The 24,342-nt window shown below is 48.8% G+C and overlaps 1 protein-coding gene across 3 annotated transcripts in view; it reads right to left on the bottom strand.

The window, feature by feature from the left end:
• Nucleotides 1-24,342, bottom strand: part of LOC110517772 (E3 ubiquitin-protein ligase RNF38) — a 59,229-nt gene that overhangs the window by 17,551 nt on the left and 17,336 nt on the right. For all 3 annotated transcript variants that reach the window (XM_036953927.1, XM_036953926.1, XM_036953925.1), the window contains exons 3-5: nt 11,957-12,012; nt 2,354-2,550; nt 599-944 (exon numbers count right to left, since the gene is read on the bottom strand). In XM_036953927.1, coding sequence (XP_036809822.1) covers nt 599-944; nt 2,354-2,550; nt 11,957-12,012 — 599 coding nt within the window. The remainder of the gene's footprint in view (nt 1-598; nt 945-2,353; nt 2,551-11,956; nt 12,013-24,342) is intronic.

The following is a 24,342-nucleotide window of genomic DNA, read 5'->3' as shown; positions in this document are numbered from 1 at the left end:
CATGCTAACCTCTCACCATTACAATAACCAGGGAGGTTAGCATTTTATATCATAACTCCCCTCAAGACATGCTAACCTCTCACCATTACAATAACCAGGGAGGTTAGCATTTTATATCATAACTCCCCTCAAGACATGCTAACCTCTCACCATTACAATAACCAGGGAGGTTAGCATTTTATATCATAACCCTCAACACAGGTCCCCCCCCCCCCCCAGTCTAACCTGTTAATATAGGCCCCCTCCTCCCTCCCTCTCCCAGTCTAACCTGTTAATATAGGTCCCCTCCTCCCTCCCTCTCACAATCTAACCTGTTAATATAGGCCCCCTCCCTCTCCCAGTCTAACCTGTTAATATAGGCCCCCTCCTCCCTCCCTCTCCCAGTCTAACCTGTTAATATAGGTCCCCTCCTAACTCCCTCTCCCAGTCTAACCTGTTAATATAGGCCCCCTCCCTCTCCCAGTCTAACCTGTTAATATAGGCCCCCTCCTCCCTCCCTCACCCAGTCGAACCTGTTAATATAGGTCCAATCCTCCCTCCCTCACCCAGTCGAACCTGTTAATATAGGTCCCCTCCTCCCTCCCTCTCCCAGTCTAACCTGTTCATGAAGGTCCATGACCATGGCTCCTTGCTGCTGTGTGTGGTGGTGAGCTGCTTGATGAGAATGATGGACAGCGGGGTGCAGTAACCGTGGAGACAGGGCAGGGGGGTGGAACGCTCGAGGCTCCTCCACGCCCCCACCGGCAGGGGCTGGGGGCTGGCCGTAGGGGGGAGGAGGGGGGTGAGAGTAGCTCTGGTGGGGATGAGGGTAGTGGTGGCGGTAGCTTTGGTCCTGGGGGTCCAGTCGGATGGAGGGGGGAGGAGGGGAGGGGTGGTGGGGAGGAGGAGGGGGGAGGTGACGGGGGGTGCGGGAGAGACGGCCACGCTGGCGACGCGCTGGAGGACTGGAGGGAAGAGAGTTAAGTCTTCATCATTCTGATAAGTATCATACATCAACACAATATGTCATCACCATAGTTACAATACCATCATCATCATCATCATCTTCTTATTGGTCAATATTGACTAGAGCTCAGCATTCCAAACTGACTGACTGACTGGCTGGCTAACTGACTGACTGGCTGGCTAACTGACTGACTGGCTGGCTAACTGACTGACTGGCTGGCTAACTGACTGACTGGCTGGCTGGCTAACTGACTGGCTGGCTGGCTGACTGACTAACTGACTGGCTAACTGACTGACTGACTGACTGGCTGATTAACTGACTGGCTGGCTGGCTGGCTGGCTAACTGACTAGCTGGCTGGCTAACTGACTGGCTGGCTGGCTGGCTGGCTGGCTGGCTAACTGACTGGCTGGCTAACTGACTGGCTGGCTAACTGACTGGCTGGCTGGCTGGCTGGCTAACTGACTAGCTGGCTGGCTAACTGACTGGCTGGCTGGCTGGCTGGCTGACTGACTGGCTGGCTAACTGACTGGCTGGCTAACTGACTGGCTGGCTAACTGACTGGCTGGCTGGCTGGCTAACTGGCTGGCTGGCTAACTGGCTGGCTGGCTAACTGACTGGCTGGCTAACTGACTGGCTGGCTAACTGACTGGCTGGCTAACTGACTGGCTGGCTGGCTAACTGACTGGCTGGCTAACTGACTGACTGGCTGGCTAACTGACTGACTGGCTGGCTAACTTACTAACTGACTGACTGACTGACTGGCTGGCTAACTGACTGGCTAGCTGGCTAACTGAGTGGCTGGCTGGCTAACTAAGTGCCTGGCTAACTGAGTGTGACTGGCTGGCTAACTGACTGGCTGGCTAACTGACTGGCTGGCTAACTGACTGGCTGGCTAACTGACTGGCTGGCTAACTGACTGGCTGGCTAACTGACTGGCTAACTGGCTGGCTGACTGGCTAGCTAACTGACTAACTAACTGGCTGGCTAACTGACTAACTGGCTGGCTAACTGACTAACTGGCTGGCTAACTGACTAACTGGCTGGCTAACTGACTAACTGGCTGGCTAACTGACTGACTGACTGGCTAACTGACTGACTGACTGGCTAACTGACTGACTGGCTGACTGACTGACTGACTGACTGGCTAACTGACTGACTGGCTGGCTAACTGACTGACTGGCTGACTGACTGACTGGCTAACTGACTGACTGACTGACTGACTGACTAACTGACTGACTGACTGACTGGCTGGCTAACTGACTGACTGACTGACTGGCTGACTGACTGACGGGCTGACTGACAGGCTGGCTGGCTAACTGACTGACTGGCTAGCCGACTAACTAACAAACGAACAAAGTAACCAAGCTAAAGAGCACAGTACCAGGTGAGGTAAGTAAGTCTCTTACCTGTGTCTGTGTCTGACAGGTGTATGGCAGCGCTCCTGGTGGTAATGGGGGTGGGGGTTAGGGGGAGGTCTGCGACTGTGGGGCAGCTCCCACGGCCTCATTGGTGGAGAGGGGTTGGAGGGTGGGGCCACTGTGGAGAGATCCAGCACTGATTGGCCAGATAGTCTCTGACGCTTTGGACTGGGGCTGTCCTCATTCTGTTGGAAGGGATGGGAAGAAAATGGAGAGGAGAAAAGGAGGAGGAGGGGGAGAGCGAGGAGGAGGGGGAGAGCGAGGAGGAGGGGGAGAGCGAGGAGGAGGGGGAGAGCGAGGAGGAGGGGGGAGAGCGAGGAGGAGGGGGGAGAGCGAGGAGGAGGGGGGAGAGCGAGGAGGGGGAGAGCGAGAGCGAGGAGGAGGGGGAGAGCGAGGAGGATGGGGAGAGCGAGGAGAAGAGATAAACCAAGGTTAGTTTCACATACCACCTATAAGACACTCTGATTAACAGTCCATATTGTTGCTCAGTAACACACAGGCCCTACTCTACCCCCATTAACACACAGGCCCTACTCTACCCCCATTAACACACAGGCCCTACTCTACCCCCATTAACACAGGCCCTACTCTACCCCCATTAACACACAGGCCCTACTCTACCCCCATTAACACACAGGCCCTACTCTACCCTCATTAACACACAGGCCCTACTCTACCCCCATTAACACACAGGCCCTACTCTACCCCCATTAACACACAGGCCCTACTCTACCCCCATTAACACACAGGCCCTACTCTACCCCCATTAACACACAGGCCCTACTCTACCCCCATTAACACACAGGCCCTACTCTACCCCCATTAACAAACAGGCCCTACTCTACCCCCATTAACACACAGGCCCTACTCTACCCCCATTAACACACAGGCCCTACTCTACCCCCATTAACACACAGGCCCTACTCTACCCCCATTAACACACAGGCCCTACTCTACCCCCATTAACACACAGGCCCTACTCTACCCCCATTAACACACAGGCCCTACTCTACCCCCATTAACACACAGGCCCTACTCTACCCCCATTAACACACAGGCCCTACTCTACCCCCATTAACACACAGGCCCTACTCTACCCCCATTAACACACAGGCCCTACTATACCCCCATTAACACACAGGCCCTACTCTACCCCCATTAACACACAGGCCCTACTCTACCCCCATTAACACACAGGCCCTACTCTACCCCCATTAACACAGGCCCTACTCTACCCCCATTTACACACAGACCCTACTCTACCCCCATTAACACAATCCCTATTCTACCCCCATATTGTTGCTCAGTAACACACAATCCCTATTCTACCCTCATATTGTTGCTCAGTAACACACAATCCCTATTCTACCCTCATATTGTTGCTCAGTAACACACAATCCCTATTCTACCCTCATATTGTTGCTCAGTAACACACAATCCCTATTCTACCGACATATTGTGACTCATGGCATTTCCTCGGAGTGAGAGACATGAATACAGGCCCATATGAGAGAGTCATCTCCAGTTGAGATGCAGTGAGACATACTTTCACAGGCACAGTTGGGGAACACTTTTCAGTCAGCGGTGAGTCACATACTTACCCGGAAAGAGCTTGCTCACTCCCTCGTGTACACACACACACACACACACACACACACACACGATTCACACCAGTGTTCATTTCCTCAACTACAGAGACGAAAATATTAGTCAACACACCTATTTTTCAGTGGCAATTGACGAGACTGTAACTGACTAAATAGACCCCCAAAAACTAGAACTAAAAAGGAAAAATGATTTTAACTAAAACAAAGTAAATGATCTCTGACTAAAATGTGCTGTTTGCAATCTGGTGACAACAAATCATTGATGCAAACAAGGCACACACACCATGGCTACAGATGATGTTACCTAATGCTACCTAGCTAGCTGGCTGCAACCTATCAGACCACTACTGATGATGCTACTTAATGCTAGCTGGCTGCAACCTATCAGACCACTACTGATGATGCTACTTAATGCTAGCTAGCTAGCTGGCTGCAACCTATCAGACCACTGCTGATGATGCTACTTAATGCTAGCTGGCTGCCACCTATCAGACCACTACTGATGATGTTACCTAATGCTACCTAGCTAGCTGGCTGCAACCTATCAGACCACTACCGATGATGTTACCTAATGCTACCTAGCTAGCTGGCTGCAACCTATCAGACCACTACTGATGATGCTACTTAATGCTAGCTAGCTGCAACCTATCAGACCACTACCGATGATGTTACCTAATGCTACCTAGCTAGCTGGCTGCAACCTATCAGACCACTACCGATGATGTTACCTAATGCTACCTAGCTAGCTGGCTGCCACCTATCAGACCACTACCGATGATGTTACCTAATGCTACCTAGCTAGCTGGCTGCAACATATCAGACCACTACCGATGATGTTACCTAATGCTACCTAGCTAGCTGGCTGCAACCTATCAGACCACTACTGATGATGCTACTTAATGCTAGCTAGCTGCAACCTATCAGACCACTACCGATGATGTTACCTAATGCTACCTAGCTAGCTGGCTGCAACCTATCAGACCACTGCTGATGATGCTACTTAATGCTAGCTAGCTAGCTGGCTGCAACCTCAGACCACTACCGATGATGTAACCTAATGCTACCTAGCTAGCTGGCTGCAACCTATCAGACCACTACCGATGATGTAACCTAATGCTACCTAGCTAGCTGGCTGCAACCTATCAGACCACTACCGATGATGTAACCTAATGCTACCTAGCTAGCTGGCTGCAACCTATCAGACCACTACCGATGATGTAACCTAATGCTACCTAGCTAGCTGGCTGCAACCTATCAGACCACTACCGATGATGTAACCTGATGCTACCTAGCTAGCTGGCTGCAACCTATCAGACCACTACCGATGATGTAACCTAATGCTACCTAGCTAGCTGGCTGCAACCTATCAGACCACTACCGATGATGTAACCTAATGCTACCTAGCTAGCTGGCTGCAACCTATCAGACCACTACCGATGATGTTACCTAATGCTAGCTAGCTGGCTGCAACCCATCAGACCACTACCGATGATGTTACCTAATGCTACCTAGCTAGCTGGCTGCAACCTATCAGACCACTACCGATGATGTTACCTAATGCTAGCTAGCTAGCTGGCTGCAACCTATCAGACCACTACCGATGATGTAACCTAATGCTACCTAGCTAGCTGGCTGCAACCTATCAGACCACTACCGATGATTTTACCTAATGCTACCTAGCTAGCTGGCTGCAACCTATCAGACCACTACCGATGATGTAACCTAATGCTACCTAGCTAGCTGGTTGCAACCTATCAGACCACTACTGATGATGCTACTTAATGCTAGCTAGCTGCAACCTATCAGACCACTACCGATGATGTTACCTAATGCTACCTAGCTAGCTGGCTGCAACATATCAGACCACTACCGATGATGTTACCTAATGCTACCTAGCTAGCTGGCTGCAACCTATCAGACCACTACTGATGATGCTACTTAATGCTAGCTAGCTGCAACCTATCAGACCACTACCGATGATGTTACCTAATGCTACCTAGCTAGCTGGCTGCAACCTATCAGACCACTACCGATGATGTTACCTAATGCTACCTAGCTAGCTGGCTGCCACCTATCAGACCACTACCGATGATGTTACCTAATGCTACCTAGCTAGCTGGCTGCAACATATCAGACCACTACCGATGATGTTACCTAATGCTACCTAGCTAGCTGGCTGCAACCTATCAGACCACTACTGATGATGCTACTTAATGCTAGCTAGCTGCAACCTATCAGACCACTACCGATGATGTTACCTAATGCTACCTAGCTGCAACCTATCAGACCACTGCTGATGATGCTACTTAATGCTAGCTAGCTAGCTGGCTGCAACCTCAGACCACTACCGATGATGTTACCTAATGTTACCTAGCTAGCTGGCTGCAACCTATCAGACCACTACCGATGATGTAACCTAATGCTACCTAGCTAGCTGGCTGCAACCTATCAGACCACTACCGATGATGTAACCTAATGCTACCTAGCTAGCTGGCTGCAACCTATCAGACCACTACCGATGATGTAACCTAATGCTACCTAGCTAGCTGGCTGCAACCTATCAGACCACTACCGATGATGTTACCTAATGCTAGCTAGCTGGCTGCAACCCATCAGACCACTACCGATGATGTTACCTAATGCTACCTAGCTAGCTGGCTGCAACCTATCAGACCACTACCGATGATGTTACCTAATGCTACCTAGCTAGCTGGCTGCAACCTATCAGACCACTACTGATGATGTAACCTAATGCTACCTAGCTAGCTGGTTGCAACCTATCAGACCACTACTGATGATGCTACTTAATGCTAGCTAGCTGCAACCTATCAGACCACTACTGATGATGCTACTTAATGCTAGCTAGCTGCAACCTATCAGACCACTACTGATGATGCTACTTAATGCTAGCTAGCTGCAACCTATCAGACCACTACTGATGATGCTACTTAATGCTAGCTAGCTAGCTGGCTGCAACCTATCAGACCACTACTGATGATGTAACCTAATGCTACCTAGCTAGCTGGTTGCAACCTATCAGACCACTACTGATGATGCTACTTAATGCTAGCTAGCTGCAACCTATCAGACCACTACTGATGATGCTACTTAATGCTAGCTAGCTGCAACCTATCAGACCACTACTGATGATGCTACTTAATGCTAGCTAGCTGCAACCTATCAGACCACTACTGATGATGCTACTTAATGCTAGCTAGCTAGCTGGCTGCAACCTATCAGACCACTACTGATGATGCTACTTAATGCTAGCTAGCTAAGCTGGCTGCAACCTATCAAACTACTGGCTGGCTGGCTAACTGGCTGGCTAACTGACTGGCTGGCTAACTGGCTGTCTGGCTGGCTGGCTAGCTAACTGGCTGGCTAACTGACTGACTGACTGGCTGGGTAACTGACTGGCTAACTGACTGACTGACTGACTGGCTGGCTGGCTGGCTAACTGACTGACTGGCTAACTGACTGACTGGCTGGGTAACTGACTGACTGGCTGGGTAACTGACTGACTGGTGTGTGCCTTACCACCAGGGGGGTAGCCATGGTGTGTGCCTCACCACCAGGGGGGAGGGGGGCATGGTGTGTGCCTTAGCACCAGGGGGGGTAGCCATGGTGTGTGCCTTGCCACCAGGGGGAGAACCATGGTGTGTGCCTTGCCACCAGGGGGGGGAGCCATGGTGTGTGCCTTGCCACCGGGGGGGGGGGGGGGAGCCATGGTGTGTGCCTTGCCACCAGGGGGGTATATACTGAATCATGATGGTCTAGTCTACTGAGACGTTACAGAACAGAGAGAATAGGAGACAGTGTCCTCAGTAAGTCAGCTTCTGACAGAACGCTCTACACAGTCACAGCCCCTGAGTGACGTGTGTGTACACACACACACACAACATGATTGCTAACAGGAAACAGCTGGATCGCAGGCTGCAGACACACACACCCACAGTCACACCCACAGGATGCAGGCAGGCAGGCAGCTGCCACTGAGCAGACTGAGTTTTACAGGCAATAACACCCTCAGCATCTGCACTAGTCCATTTCAACTCCTGTTTCAGACTAGCACAGACACACAAATTAATAATGAGGGAGAAAGTTAGACACACAAATATCATAACCCCCTCAAGACATGCTAACCTCTCACCATTACAATAACCAGGGAGGTTAGCATTTTATATCATAAACCCCCTCAAGACATGCTAACCTCTCACCATTACAATAACCAGGGAGGTTAGCATTTTATATCATAAACCCCCTCAAGACATGCTAACCTCTCACCATTATAATAACCAGGGAGGTTAGCATTTTATATCATAAACCCCCTCAAGACATGCTAACCTCTCACCATCACAATAACCAGGGATGTTAGCATTTTATATCATAAACCCCCTCAAGACATGCTAACCTCTCACCATTATAATAACCAGGGAGGTTAGCATTTTATATCATAAACCCCCTCAAGACATGCTAACCTCTCACCATCACAATAACCAGGGATGTTAGCATTTTATATCATAAACCCCCTCAAGACATGCTAACCTCTCACCATTACAATAACCAGGGATGTTAGCATTTTATATCATAAACCCCCTCAAGACATGCTAACCTCTCACCATTACAATAACCAGGGAGGTTAGCATTTTATATCATAACCCCCCCCAAGACATGCTAACCTCTCACCATTACAATAACCAGGGAGATTAGCATTTTATATCATAACCCCCCTCAAGACATGCTAACCTCTCACCATTATAATAACCAGGGAGGTTAGCATTTTATATCATAAACCCCCTCAAGACATGCTAACCTCTCACCATCACAATAACCAGGGATGTTAGCATTTTATATCATAAACCCCCTCAAGACATGCTAACCTCTCACCATTACAATAACCAGGGATGTTAGCATTTTATATCATAAACCCCCTCAAGACATGCTAACCTCTCACCATTACAATAACCAGGGAGGTTAGCATTTTATATCATAACCCCCCCAATACATGCTAACCTCTCACCATCACAATAACCAGGGAGGTTAGCATGTATTGGGGGGGTTATGATATAAAATGCTAAATGCTGATTTAAAAATAACTGGAGTTGGGACAGTGTAGACCCACCCCCCCCCCCCCCCCCAATCTATCTCAAAACCCTAAGGACAGCCAGTATAACTATTCAACCCCCCCCCCCCCCCCTCCACCCGTTACACACCATCCTAAATTATTCATCCTTGTTGCCCCCTCTATAGTTTTGTCACGATACTGATACCCCAGCCACAGCGCCACGATGCCACAGCGCCACGATACCCCAGCCACAGCGCCACGATACCCCACAGCGGCAAGATGCCACAGCCACAGCGTCACGATACCCCACCCCACAGCGTCACGATACCCCACCCCACAGCGTCACGATACCCCACCCCACAGCGTCACGATACCCCACCCCCACAGCGTCACGATACCCCACCCCCACAGCGTCACGATACCCCACCCCCACAGCGTCACGATACCCCACCTCCACAGCGTCACGATACCCCACCTCCACAGCGTCACGATACCCCACCTCCACAGCGTCACGATACCCCACCTCCACAGCGTCACGATACCCCACCCCCACAGCGTCACGATACCCCACCCCCACAGCGTCACGATACCCCCACCCCCACAGCGTCACGATACCCCCACCCCCACAGCGTCACGATACCCCCACCCCCACAGCGTCACGATACCCCCACCCCGTCACGATACCCCCACCCCCACAGCGTCACGATACCCCCACCCCCACAGCGTCACGATACCAAGGCAGAAAAAGTAGGTATATTAGCCCAAGTTACAGAATGGACATTGATCCAAACAGATAAACTCAGCTGTTGCTCTCTTCAAATCATTGGGCAGTTCAATATCATTCAATATCATTACATTAACACTGTACTTGTCAACATAATTCCAGGAGACCACCATGTGTGTTATTAATGAATCAACTAATACAAAAATCAATGACTGTGTTCACCAATCTAACTACATAATAACATCACGTTAGTCATTTATTTGAATGGTAAATCTCTATTGATAAACTGGGTGAATCCAGATGTAGCAGCCTGGCTCCATCCACAACACAGGTGAATAGATATTCAACAGGAGTGGGTGTGTTGAGATACTGAGCTTGTTGTGGCTCATTTCATTGGGTTACAGATGAGATATTGAGCTTGTTGTGGCTCATTTCATTGGGTTACAGATGAGTGATTGAGCTTGTTGTGGCTCATTTCATTGGGTTACAGATGAGATATTGAGCTTGTTGTGGCTCATTTCATTGGGTTACAGATGAGATATTGAGCTTGTTGTGGCTCATTTCATTGGGTTACAGATGAGATATTGAGCTTGTTGTGGCTCATTTCATTGGGTTACAGATGAGATATTGAGCTTGTTGTGGCTCATTTCATTGGGTTACAGATGAGATATTGAGCTTGTTGTGGCTCATTTCATTGGGTTACAGATGAGATATTGAGCTTGTTGTGGCTCATTTCATTGGGTTACAGATGGAAAAACTGTTCCAGTCAGGATATATTGTATTGGCAAACTGCTAAGAGAACATCATTTGAATTGTACCGATCAACATTGGCATAGTTCTAGCTTCTTTGATAAAAAAAGGGTGCACTGTCTCTTTAACCAGTAATGACATCATTCATGAGGGGACGGCCCAGGAGTCAGTCAGCTGACCCAATAGATCATCTTTGGGAGAGACGCGAGACAGACTGAATAGGAGAATGAATACTGTTTTTTTGGGTGGCAATCAGTTTTGAAAATAAAATCTTCATATTTCGCAAACAAAGTACTAGGAATAGTGAATTGATGTTAGCTTTAGCTGTTAGCTAGCAAGGAAAGTTAAAAAGCTGGAAGCTTTTGGTGAATTGATGTTAGCTTTAGCTGTTAGCTAGCAAGGAAAGTTAAAAAGCTGGAAGCTTTTAGTGAATTGATGTTAGCTTTAGCTGTTAGCTAGCAAGGAAGCTACCGGTATCTTCTAGCATTGTCAAGTTATTCTAGCCTGTATGGACATTGTATTTATTCATGTGTAATTTATATTTATCCTTTATTTAACTAGGCAAGTCAGTTAAGAACAAATTCTTATTTAGAATGACAGCCTAGGAACAGTGGGTTAACTGCGACAGATTTTTACCTTGTTAGCTCGGGGATTCGATCTAGCTACCTTTTCGGCCCAACGCTCTAGCCACTAGGCCCCCCGTCGCCCCTCTAGCCACCGGGCCGCCACCGGGCCGCCCCTCTAGCCACCGGGCCCCCCGCCGCCCCTCTAGCCACTAGGCTAGCAGTGGAGTAGACATGATGCAGCCCAGACTCCCAGGCTAGCAGTGAGTCAGCGGAGTAGACATGATGTAGCCCAGACTCCCAGGCTAGCAGTGAGTCAGCGGAGTAGACATGATGCAGCCCAGACTCCCAGGCTAGCAGTGAGTCAGCGGAGTAGACATGATGCAGCCCAGACTCCCAGGCTAGCAGTGGAGTAGACATGATGCAGCCCAGACTCCCAGGCTAGCAGAGGAGTAGACATGATGCAGCCCAGACTCCCAGGCTAGCAGGGGAGCAGACAGGGTGGTCTATAATAGGAGACCCCCAGACACCCTAGACCCCCCCATACACAGAGACCCTTTACACACACACACACCTCCCTCCCCCAACCCCCCCCCCCCCCCCCCCCCCAAGACTCCCACTACACACCCCATCTCTTGATTTCAAATATATGTATTTTCCTAGACCACCATTCCTCCCTTCCTGCCCTCCTCAGAAACCAGCCCCCTCCACACACAGCCCAGAGGAATGTACCTGACAGTTTCTCTCTCACGATGAGGTCATATCTGTAAACTCTAGAGGAGCTGTTGGAGCACGATATCATAACTCTCTCTCTGTGTGTGTGTGTGTGTGTGTGTGTGTGTGTGTGTGTGTGTGTGTGTGTGTGTGTGTGTGGGATCTCACCTTGTCACCCTCCTCTCCACAGGCATGGTCAGGATGGCTCCTACCCCCTACGGCTCCTAGACAGAGAGATACCATTATTAACAGTGGAAGACTGGCCCCTAGACACAGAGATACCATTATTAACAGTGGTAGACTGGCCCCTAGACACAGAGATACCATTATTAACAGTGGTAGACTGGCCCCTAGACACAGAGATACCATTATTAACAGTGGTAGACTGGCCCCTAGACACAGAGATACCATTATTAACAGTGGTAGACTGGCCCCTAGACACAGAGATACCATTATTAACAGTGGTAGACTGGCCCCTAGACACAGAGATACCATTATTAACAGTGGTAGACTGGCCCCTAGACACAGAGATACCATTATTAACAGTGGTAGACTGGCCCCTAGACACAGAGATACCATTATTAACAGTGGTAGACTGGCCCCTAGACACAGAGATACCATTATTAACAGTGGTAGACTGGCCCCTAGACACAGAGATACCATTATTAACAGTGGTAGACTGGCCCCTATGGCCCCTAGACACAGAGATATCATTATTAACAGTGGTAGACTGGCCCCTAGACACAGAGATACCATTATTAACAGTGGTAGACTGGCCCCTAGACACAGAGATACCATTATTAACAGTGGTAGACTGGCCCCTATGGCCCCTAGACACAGAGATACCATTATTAACAGTGGTAGACTGGCCCCTATGGCCCCTAGACACAGAGATACCATTATTAACAGTGGTAGACTGGCCCCTAGACACAGAGATACCATTATTAACAGTGGTAGACTGGCCCTATAGCCCCTAGACACAGAGATACCATTATTAACAGTGGTAGACTGGCCCCTAGACACAGAGATACCATTATTAACAGTGGTAGACTGGCCCCTAGACACAGAGACACCATTATTAACAGTGGTAGACTGGCCCCTATAGCCCCTAGACACAGAGATACCATTATTAACAGTGGTAGACTGGCCCCTATGGCCCCTAGACACAGAGATACCATTATTAACAGTGGTAGACTGGCCCCTAGACACAGAGACACCATTATTAACAGTGGTAGACTGGCACCTAGACACAGAGATACCATTATTAACAGTGGTAGACTGGCCCCTAGACACAGAGATACCATTATTAACAGTGGTAGACTGGCCCCTAGACACAGAGACACCATTATTAAAAGTGGTAGACTGGCCCCTATAGCCCATAGACACAGAGATACCATTATTAACAGTGGTAGACTGGCCCCTATGGCCCCTAGACACAGAGATACCATTATTAACAGTGGTAGACTGGCCCCTAGACACAGAGACACCATTATTAACAGTGGTAGACTGGCACCTAGACACAGAGATACCATTATTAACAGTGGTAGACTGGCCCCTATGGCCCCTAGACACAGAGACACCATTATTAACAGTGGTAGACTGGCCCCTATGGCCCCTAGACACAGAGATACCATTATTAACAGTGGTAGACTGGCCCCTAGACACAGAGACACCATTATTAACAGTGGTAGACTGGCACCTAGACACAGAGACACCATTATTAACAGTGGTAGACTGGCCCCTATGGCCCCTAGACACAGAGACACCATTATTAACAGTGGTAGACTGGCCCCTATGGCCCCTAGACACAGAGACACCATTATTAACAGTGGTAGACTGGCCCCTATGGCCCAATGACACAGAGATACCATTATTAACAGTGGTAGAGTGGCCCCTAGACACAGAGATACCATTATTAACAGTGGTAGACTGGCCCCTAGACACAGAGACACCATTATTAACAGCGGTAGACTGGCCCCTATGGCCCCTAGACACAGAGACACCATTATTAACAGTGGTAGACTGGCCCCTATGGCCCCTAGACACAGAGATACCATTATTAACAGTGGTAGACTGGCCCCTATGGCCCCTAGACACAGAGATACCATTATTAACAGTGGTAGACTGGCCCCTAGACACAGAGACACCATTATTAACAGTGGTAGACTGGCCCCTATGGCCCCTAGACACAGAGATACCATTATTAACAGTGGTAGACTGGCCCCTAGACACAGAGACACCATTATTAACAGTGGTAGACTGGCCCCTAGACACAGAGATACCATTATTAACAGTGGTAGACTGGCCCCTAGACACAGAGACACCATTGTTAACAGCGGTAGACTGGCCCCTAGACACAGAGACACCATTATTAACAGTGGTAGACTGGCCCCTATGGCCCCTAGACACAGAGATACCATTATTAACAGTGGTAGACTGGCCCCTATGGCCCCTAGACACAGAGATACCATTATTAACAGTGGTAGACTGGCCCCTAGACACAGAGATACCATTATTAACAGTGGTAGACTGGCCCCTAGACATAGAGATACCATTATTAACAGTGGTAGACTGGCCCCTAGACACAAGATACACCATTATTAACAGTGGTAGACTGGCCCCTAGACACAGATATACTATTAAGAACAGTGGTAGACTGCCCCCTAGACACAGAGATACCATTATTAACAGTGGTAGACTGGCCCCTATGCCCCCTAGACACAGAGATACCATTATTAACAGTGGTAGACTGCCCCTATGGCCCCTAGACACAGATACCATTATTAACAGTGGTAGACTGGCCCCTAGACACAGAGACACCATTATTAACAGTGGTAGACTGGCACCTAGACACAGAGACACCATTATTAACAGTGGTAGACTGGCCCCTAGACACAAGATACACCATTATTAACAGTGGTAGACTGGCCCCTATGGCCCCTAGACACAGAGACACCATTATTAACAGTGGTAGACTGCCCCCTAGACACAGAGATACCATTATTAACAGTGGTAGACTGGCCCCTATGGCCCCTAGACACAGAGACACCATTATTAACAGTGGTAGACTGGCCCCTATGGCCCCTAGACACAGAGATATCATTATTAACAGTGGTAGACTGGCACCTAGACACAGAGATACCATTATTAACAGTGGTAGACTGGCCCCTAGACACAGAGATACCATTATTAACAGTGGTAGACTGGCACCTAGACACAGAGATACCATTATTAACAGTGGTAGACTGGCCCTTAGACACAAGATACACCATTATTAACAGTGGTAGACTGGCCCCTAGACACAGATATACTATTAAGAACAGTGGTAGACTGCCCCCTAGACACAGAGATACCATTATTAACAGTGGTAGACTGCCCCTATGGCCCCTAGACACAGATACCATTATTAACAGTGGTAGACTGGCCCCTAGACACAGAGACACCATTATTAACAGTGGTAGACTGGCCCCTATGGCCCCTAGACACAGAGACACCATTATTAACAGTGGTAGACTGGCCCCTATGGCCCCTAGACACAGAGATACCATTATTAACAGTGGTAGACTGGCCCCTATGGCCCCTAGACACAGAGATACCATTATTAACAGTGGTAGACTGGCCCCTAGACACAGAGATACCATTATTAACAGTGGTAGACTGGCCCCTATGGCCCCTAGACACAGAGGTACCATTATTAACAGTGGTAGACTGGCCCCTAGACACAGAGATACCATTATTAACAGTGGTAGACTGCCCCCTAGACACAGAGACACCATTATTAACAGTGGTAGACTGGCCCCTATGGCCCCTAGACACAGAGATACCATTATTAACAGTGGTAGACTGGCCCCTAGACACAGAGACACCATTATTAACAGTGGTAGACTGGCCCCTATGGCCCCTAGGCACAGAGACACCATTATTAACAGTGGTAGACTGGCCCCTAGACACAGAGATACCATTATTAACAGTGGTAGACTGGCCCCTATACACAGAGACACCATTATTAACAGTGGTAGACTGGCCCCTAGACACAGAGATACCATTATTAACAGTGGTAGACTGGCCCCTAGACACAGAGACACCATTATTAACAGCGGTAGACTGGCCCCTATGGCCCCTAGACACAGAGACACCATTATTAACAGTGGTAGACTGGCCCCTATGGCCCCTAGACACAGAGATACCATTATTAACAGTGGTAGACTGGCCCCTAGACACAGAGATACCATTATTAACAGTGGTAGACTGGCCCCTATGGCCCCTAGACACAGAGACACCATTATTAACAGTGGTAGACTGGCCCCTAGACACAGAGATACCATTATTAACAGTGGTAGACTGGCCCCTAGACACAGAGACACCATTATTAAAAGTGGTAGACTGGCCCCTATAGCCCATAGACACAGAGATACCATTATTAACAGTGGTAGACTGGCCCCTATGGCCCCTAGACACAGAGATACCATTATTAACAGTGGTAGACTGGCCCCTAGACACAGAGACACCATTATTAACAGTGGTAGACTGGCACCTAGACACAGAGATACCATTATTAACAGTGGTAGACTGGCCCCTATGGCCCCTAGACACAGAGACACCATTATTAACAGTGGTAGACTGGCCCCTATGGCCCCTAGACACAGAGATACCATTATTAACAGTGGTAGACTGGCCCCTAGACACAGAGATACCATTATTAACAGTGGTAGACTGGCACCTAGACACAGAGATACCATTATTAACAGTGGTAGACTGGCCCCTAGACACAAGATACACCATTATTAACAGTGGTAGACTGGCCCCTAGACACAGATATACTATTAAGAACAGTGGTAGACTGGCCCCTAGACATCATTATTAACAGTGGTAGACTGCCCCCTAGACACAGAGATACCATTATTAACAGTGGTAGACTGCCCCCTAGACACAGATATACCATTATTAACAGTGGTAGACTGCCCCTATGGCCCCTAGACACAGATACCATTATTAACAGTGGTAGACTGGCCCCTATGGCCCCTAGACACAGATATACCATTATTAACAGTGGTAGACTGGCCCCTATGGCCCCTAGACACAGAGATACCATTATTAACAGTGGTAGACTGGCCCCTAGACACAAAGATACCATTATTAACAGTGGTAGACTGGCCCCTAGACACAAAGATACCATTAGAGATACTATATATAGACTAGATGATACTATGGCTATATAGACTAGATGATACTAAGGCTATATATAGACTAGATGATACTAAGGCTATATAGACTAGATGATACTAAGGCTATATAGACTAGATGATACTAAGGCTATATAGACTAGATGATACTAAGGCTATATAGACTAGATGATACTAAGGCTATGTAGACTAGATGATACTAAGGCTATATAGACTAGATGATACTAAGGCTATATAGACTAGATGATACTAAGGCTATATATAGACTAGATGATACTAAGGCTATATATAGACTAGATGATACTAAGGCTATATAGACTAGATGATACTAAGGCTATATAGACTACATGATACTAAGGCTATATATAGACTAGATGATTCTAAGGCTATATAGACTAGATGATACTAAGGCTATATAGACTAGATGATACTAAGGCAATATAGACTAGATGATACTAAGGCTATATATAGACTAGATGATTCTAAGGCTATATAGACTAGATGATTCTAAGGCTATATAGACTAGATGATACTAAGGCAATATAGACTAGATGATACTAAGGCTATATAGACAATATAGACTACATGATACTAAGGCTATATAGACTACATGATACTAAGGCTATATAGACTACATGATACTAAGGCTATATATAGACTAGATGATTCTAAGGCTATATAGACTAGATGATACTAAGGCTATATAGACTAGATGATACTAAGGCAATATAGACTAGATGATACTAAGGCTATATATAGACTAGATGATACTAAGGCTATATAGACTAGATGATACTACGGCTATATAGACCATATAGGCTACATGATACTAAGGCTATATAGACTAGATGATACCAAGGCTATATAGACTAGATGATACTAAGGCTATATATAGACTAGATGATACCAAGGCTATATAGGCTACATGATACTAAGGCTATATATAGACTAGATGATACTAAGGCTATATAGACTAGATTATACTAAGGCTATATAGACCATATAGGCTACATGATACTAAGGCTATATAGACTAGATGATACTACGGCTATATAGACCATATAGGCTACATGATACTAAGGCTATATAGACTAGATGATACCAAGGCTATATAGACTAGATGATACTAAGGCTATATATAGACTAGATGATACCAAGGCTATATAGGCTACATGATACTAAGGCTATATATAGACTAGATGATACTAAGGCTATATAGACTAGATTATACTAAGGCTATATAGACCATATAGGCTACATGATACTAAGGCTATATAGACTAGATGATACTACGGCTATATAGACCATATAGGCTACATGATACTAAGGCTATATAGACTAGATGATACTAAGGCTATATAGACCATATAGGCTACATGATACTAAGGCTATATAGACTAGATGATACTACGGCTATATAGACCATATAGGCTACATGATACTAAGGCTATATAGACTAGATGATACTACGGCTATATAGACCATATAGGCTACATGATACTAAGGCTATATAGACTAGATTATACCAAGGCTATATAGACTAGATGATACTAAGGCTATATAGACTAGATGATACTAAGGCTAGATGATACTAAGGCTATATATAGACTAGATGATTCTAAGGCTAGATGATACTAAGGCTATATATAGACTAGATGATTCTAAGGCTATATAGACTAGATGATACTAAGGCTATATAGGCTAGATGATACTGAGGCTATATAGGCTAGATGATACTGAGGCTATATAGACTAGATGATACTAAGGCTATATAGACTAGATTATACTAAGGCTATATAGACTAGATGATACTAAGGCTATATAGACTAGATGATACTAAGGCAATATAGACTAGATGATACTAAGGCTATATAGACTAGATGATACTAAGGCTATATAGACTAGATGATACTAAGGCTATATAGACTAGATGATACTAAGGCTATATAGACTAGATGATACTAAGGCTATATAGACTAGATTATACTAAGGCTATATAGGCTAGATGATACTAAGGCTATATAGACTAGATGATACTAAGGCTATATATAGACTAGATGATACTAAGGCTATGAAAGGATTAGATTTATCCCCTATTGTTGTTTTGATTATCAAACATCTGGACCTCAACATACAAACATGTTTGTGCGAGTTAGCATCTCGTGTGTGTGTGTGTGTGTGTGTGTGTGTGTGTGTGTGTGTGTGTGTGTGTGTGTGTGTGTGTGTGATCAGAGAGAGAAAAGGACTAGCAACACACCTTACATTCAGAAGCAGATATAGCGCGCGCGCGCGCGCGCGCACACACACACACACACACACACACACACACACACACGGCAAAGCCAGTAATCCAGGATTAAAGCAGCAGTTTTCAGATGACATCACATCACCACCAGACTGTTACTCCATCTCATCTTCTATTCAGTTTGTTTTCCCTTCTGGAGGTCTGACTGGGGTGACATCACATCACATTACCAGAAGTACTGACACTAACAGCCCTGGTCTGTCCTTGACTTCTCCCAAGTGGAGTCCCAAATGACTCCAGTGTCCACTTGGTTGCCATGGGTGAGGGGCGGGGATAGAGTGGATGTGTCAGGGTTGCCATGGGTGAGGGGGGATGTGTCAGGGTTGCCATGGGTGAGGGGGGATGTGTCAGGGTTGCCATGGGTGAGGGGGGGATGTGTCAGGGTTGCCATGGGTGAGGGGGGGATGTGTCAGGGTTGCCATGGGTGAGGGGGGGATGTGTCAGGGTTGCCATGGGTGAGGGGGGGGATGTGTCAGGGTTGCCATGGGTGAGGGGGGGGGGGGTGTGTCAGGGTTGCCATGGGTGAGGGGGAGATGTGTCAGGGTTGCCATGGGTGAGGGGGGATGTGTCAGGGTTGCCATGGGTGAGGGGGGATGTGTCAGGGTTGCCATGGGTGAGGGGGGATGTGTCAGGGTTGCCATGGGTGAGGGGGGATGTGTCAGGGTTGCCATGGGTGAGGGGGGGGGGGGGTGTGTCAGGGTTGCCATGGGTGAGGGGGGGGGGGTGTGTCAGGGTTGCCATGGGTGAGGGGGGGGATGTGTCAGGGTTGCCATGGTTGAGGGGGGTGTGTATCAGGGTTGCCATGGGTGAGGGGGGGATGTGTCAGGGTTGCCATGGGTGAGGGGGGGATGTGTCAGGGTTGCCATGGGTGAGGGGGGGATGTGTCAGGGTTGCCATGGGTGAGGGGGGGATGTGTCAGGGTTGCCATGGGTGAGGGGGGGATGTGTCAGGGTTGCCATGGGTGAGGGGGGGATATGTCAGGGTTGCCATGGGTGAGGGGGGTTGTGTCAGGGTTTCCATGGGTGAGGGGGGATGTGTCAGGGTTGCCATGGGTGAGGGGGGATGTGTCAGGGTTGCCATGGGTGAGGGGGGATGTGTCAGGGTTGCCATGGGTGAGGGGGGGATGTGTCAGGGTTGCCATGGGTGAGGGGGGGATGTGTCAGGGTTGCCATGGGTGAGGGGGGGGGTGTCAGGGTTGCCATGGGTGAGGGGGGGGGGTGTCAGGGTTGCCATGGGTGAGGGGGGGGGGGGTGTCAGGGTTGCCATGGGTGGGGGGGGGGGATGTGTCAGGGTTGCCATGGGTGAGGGGGGGGGGGGGGGTGTCAGGGTTGCCATGGGTGAGGGGGGATGTGTCAGGGTTGCCATGGGTGAGGGGGGGGATGTGTCAGGGTTGCCATGGGTGGGGGGGATGTGTCAGGGTTGCCATGGGAATGCGGAAAATAAATAAAAGAGAGAGAGGAGACAGAGGCATGGGTTAGATATATGGAGGGGAGGAGAGGAGAGAGAGGAGACAGAGGCATGGGTAAGATATATGGAGGGGAGGAGAGGAGAGAGAGGAGACAGAGGCATGGGTTAGATATGGAGGGGAGGAGAGGAGAGAGAGGAGACAGAGGCATGGGTTAGATATGGAGGGGAGGAGAGGAGAGAGAGGAGACAGAGGCATGGGTAAGATATATGGAGGGGAGGAGAGGAGAGAGAGGAGACAGAGGCATGGGTAAGATATATGGAGGGGAGGAGAGGAGAGAGAGGAGACAGAGGCATGGGTAAGATATATGGAGGGGAGGAGAGGAGAGAGAGGAGACAGAGGCATGGGTAAGATATATGGAGGGGAGGAGAGGAGAGAGAGGAGACAGAGGCATGGGTAAGATATATGGAGGGGAGGAGAGGAGAGAGAGGAGACAGAGGCATGGGTAAGATATATGGAGGGGAGGAGAGGAGAGAGAGGAGACAGAGGCATGGGTAAGATATATGGAGGGGAGGAGAGGAGAGAGAGGAGACAGAGGCGTGGGTAAGATATATGGAGGGGAGGAGAGGAGACAGAGGCATGGGTAAGATATATGGAGGGGAGGAGAGGAGAGAGAGGAGACAGAGGCATGGGTAAGATATATGGAGGGGAGGAGAGGAGAGAGAGGAGACAGAGGCATGGGTAAGATATATGGAGGGGAGGAGAGGAGAGAGAGGAGACAGAGGCATGGGTAAGATATATGGAGGGGAGGAGAGGAGAGAGAGGAGACAGAGGCATGGGTAAGATATATGGAGGGGAGGAGAGGAGAGAGAGGAGACAGAGGCATGGGTAAGATATATGGAGGGGAGGAGAGGAGAGAGGCATGGGTAAGATATATGGAGGGGAGGAGAGGAGACAGAGGCATGGGTAAGATATATGGAGGGGAGGAGAGGAGACAGAGGCATGGGTAAGATATATGGAGGGGAGGAGAGGAGACAGAGGCATGGGTAAGATATATGGAGGGGAGGAGAAGAGACAGAGGCATGGGTAAGATATATGGAGGGGAGGAGAGGAGACAGAGGCATGGGTAAGATATATGGAGGGGAGGAGAGGAGAGAGAGGAGACAGAGGCATGGGTAAGATATATGGAGGGGAGGAGAGGAGACAGAGGAGACAGAGGCATGGGTAAGATATATGGAGGGGAGGAGAGGAGACAGAGGCATGGGTAAGATATATGGAGGGGAGGAGACAGAGGAGACAGAGGCATGGGTAAGATATATGGAGGGGAGGAGAGGAGAGAGAGGAGACAGAGGCATGGGTAAGATATATGGAGGGGAGGAAAGGAGAGAGAGAGGCATGGGTAAGATATATGGAGGGGAGGAGAGGAGAGAGAGGAGACAGAGGCATGGGTAAGATATATGGAGGGGAGGAGAGGAGACAGAGGCATGGGTAAGATATATGGAGGGGAGGAGAGGCGACAGAGGAATGGGTAAGATATATGGAGGGGAGGAGAGGAGACAGAGGCATGGGTAAGATATATGGAGGGGAGGGGGAGAGAGAGGAGAGAGAGGCATGGGTAAGATATATGGAGGGGAGGAGAGGAGACAGAGGCATGGGTAAGATATATGGAGGAGAGGAGAGGAGAGAGAGGAGACAGAGGCATGGGTAAGATATATGGAGGGGAGGAGAGGAGAGAGAGGAGACAGAGGCATGGGTAAGATATATGGAGGGGAGGAGAGGAGAGAGAGGAGACAGAGGCATGGGTAAGATATATGGAGGGGAGGAGAGGAGAGAGAGGAGACAGAGGCATGGGTAAGATATATGGAGGGGAGGAGAGGAGAGAGAGGAGACAGAGGCATGGGTAAGATATATGGAGGGGAGGAGAGGAGAGAGAGGAGACAGAGGCATGGGTAAGATATATGGAGGGGGAGAGAGAGGAGACAGGGGCATGGGTAAGATATATGGAGGGGAGGAGAGGAGACAGAGGCATGGGTAAGATATATGGAGGGGAGGAGAGGAGAGAGAGGAGACAGAGGCGTGGGTAAGATATATGGAGGGGAGGAGAGGAGACAGAGGCATGGGTAAGATATATGGAGGGGAGGAGAGGAGACAGAGGCATGGGTAAGATATATGGAGGGGAGGAGAGGAGAGAGAGGAGACAGAGGCATGGGTAAGATATATGGAGGGGAGGAGAGGAGAGAGAGGAGACAGAGGCATGGGTAAGATATATGGAGGGGAGGAGAGGAGAGAGAGGAGACAGAGGCGTGGGTAAGATATATGGAGGGGAGGAGAGGAGAGAGAGGAGACAGAGGTGTGGGTAAGATATATGGAGGAGAGGAGACAGAGGCATGGTGGGACAGAGAGAGGGAGGTGGAGATCTCCAAGAGAAAGAGTATGGAGAGAGATAGATTGTGGCTTCTCTTGACTGCTATTGATTTTCTGTAAGCTTCAGAGTGCATCAGCTGTAAGGGGGATGGTGGGAAAGAGAGAGAGAGAGAGACGGGATGGTGGGACAGAGAGAGAAAGAGTGAGGGAGGGAGGGATCAGCTTCAGAATCCATCAGCTATTTCTATCCATTTCCTCTTCCCTCCATTATTTTGTCACCATTTCTCCCTCCAACACATTACACCCTCTATCTACGCCTCACCAGCCCCCCCACATCTCTTCTTCATGTCACCCCCCCTCTCTACGCATCAACAGCCCCCCCCCACATCTCTTCTTCATGTCACCCCCCCTCTCTACGCATCAACAGCCCCCCCCCACATTTCTTCTTCATGTCACCCCCCCTCTCTCTACGCATCACCAACCCCCCCATATCTCTTCTTCATGTCACCCCCCCTCTCTCTACGCATCACCAACCCCCCCCCACATCTCTTCTTCATGTCACCCCCCCTCTCTCTACGCATCACCAACCCCCCCCCCCCCATATCTCTTCTTCATGTCACCCCCCCTCTCTCTACGCATCACCAACCCCCCCCCACATCTCTTCTTCATGTCACCCCCCCTCTCTCTCTCATCCTCTCCATCCCTCCCTCCCTCATTAACACATCCCTTTCTAGCTCTCCTCTTCACATCGTTCTCTCTCCATCTCGCTCTTATCAGTAGCTGGTGAAATTGTTTCTTACTAACTTTTCACAACTAAAAACGAGAAATTGAGAGGCGAGAGGCGAGAGAGAGAGGAGAGAGAGAGGAGAGAGGAGAGAGGAGAGAGGAGAGAGGAGAGAGGAGAGAGGAGAGAGGAGAGAGGAGAGAGGAGAGAGGAGAGAGGAGAGAGGCGAGAGGGAGAGGCGAGAGAGAGAGAGGCGAGAGGGAGAGAGAGGCGAGAGGGAGAGAGAGGCGAGAGGGAGAGAGAGGCGAGAGGGAGAGAGAGGAGAGAGAGGCGAGAGAGAGAGCACGTGAGACACACACACAGGAAGATCTTAAGATATCTGAACACAACAGACTTCAGCACCAGCCTTGTAGAATACAATGAGGCCTTCACCACAGACACACTACAATGCTACATCGTATAAATACCAACAGAGAATAAGCAAAGCACATGTAACTGACAGCACCCGTGTGTGTGTGTGTGTGTGTGTGTGTGTGTGTGTGTGTGCCAGTAAGTGGTGCTTCCCATTGTAGA

Source organism: Oncorhynchus mykiss, chromosome 19, assembly GCF_013265735.2.
Source record: "Oncorhynchus mykiss isolate Arlee chromosome 19, USDA_OmykA_1.1, whole genome shotgun sequence".
Classification (NCBI taxonomy): Eukaryota; Metazoa; Chordata; class Actinopteri; order Salmoniformes; family Salmonidae; genus Oncorhynchus; species Oncorhynchus mykiss.
This window is presented reverse-complemented; position numbering and strand designations above follow the sequence as displayed.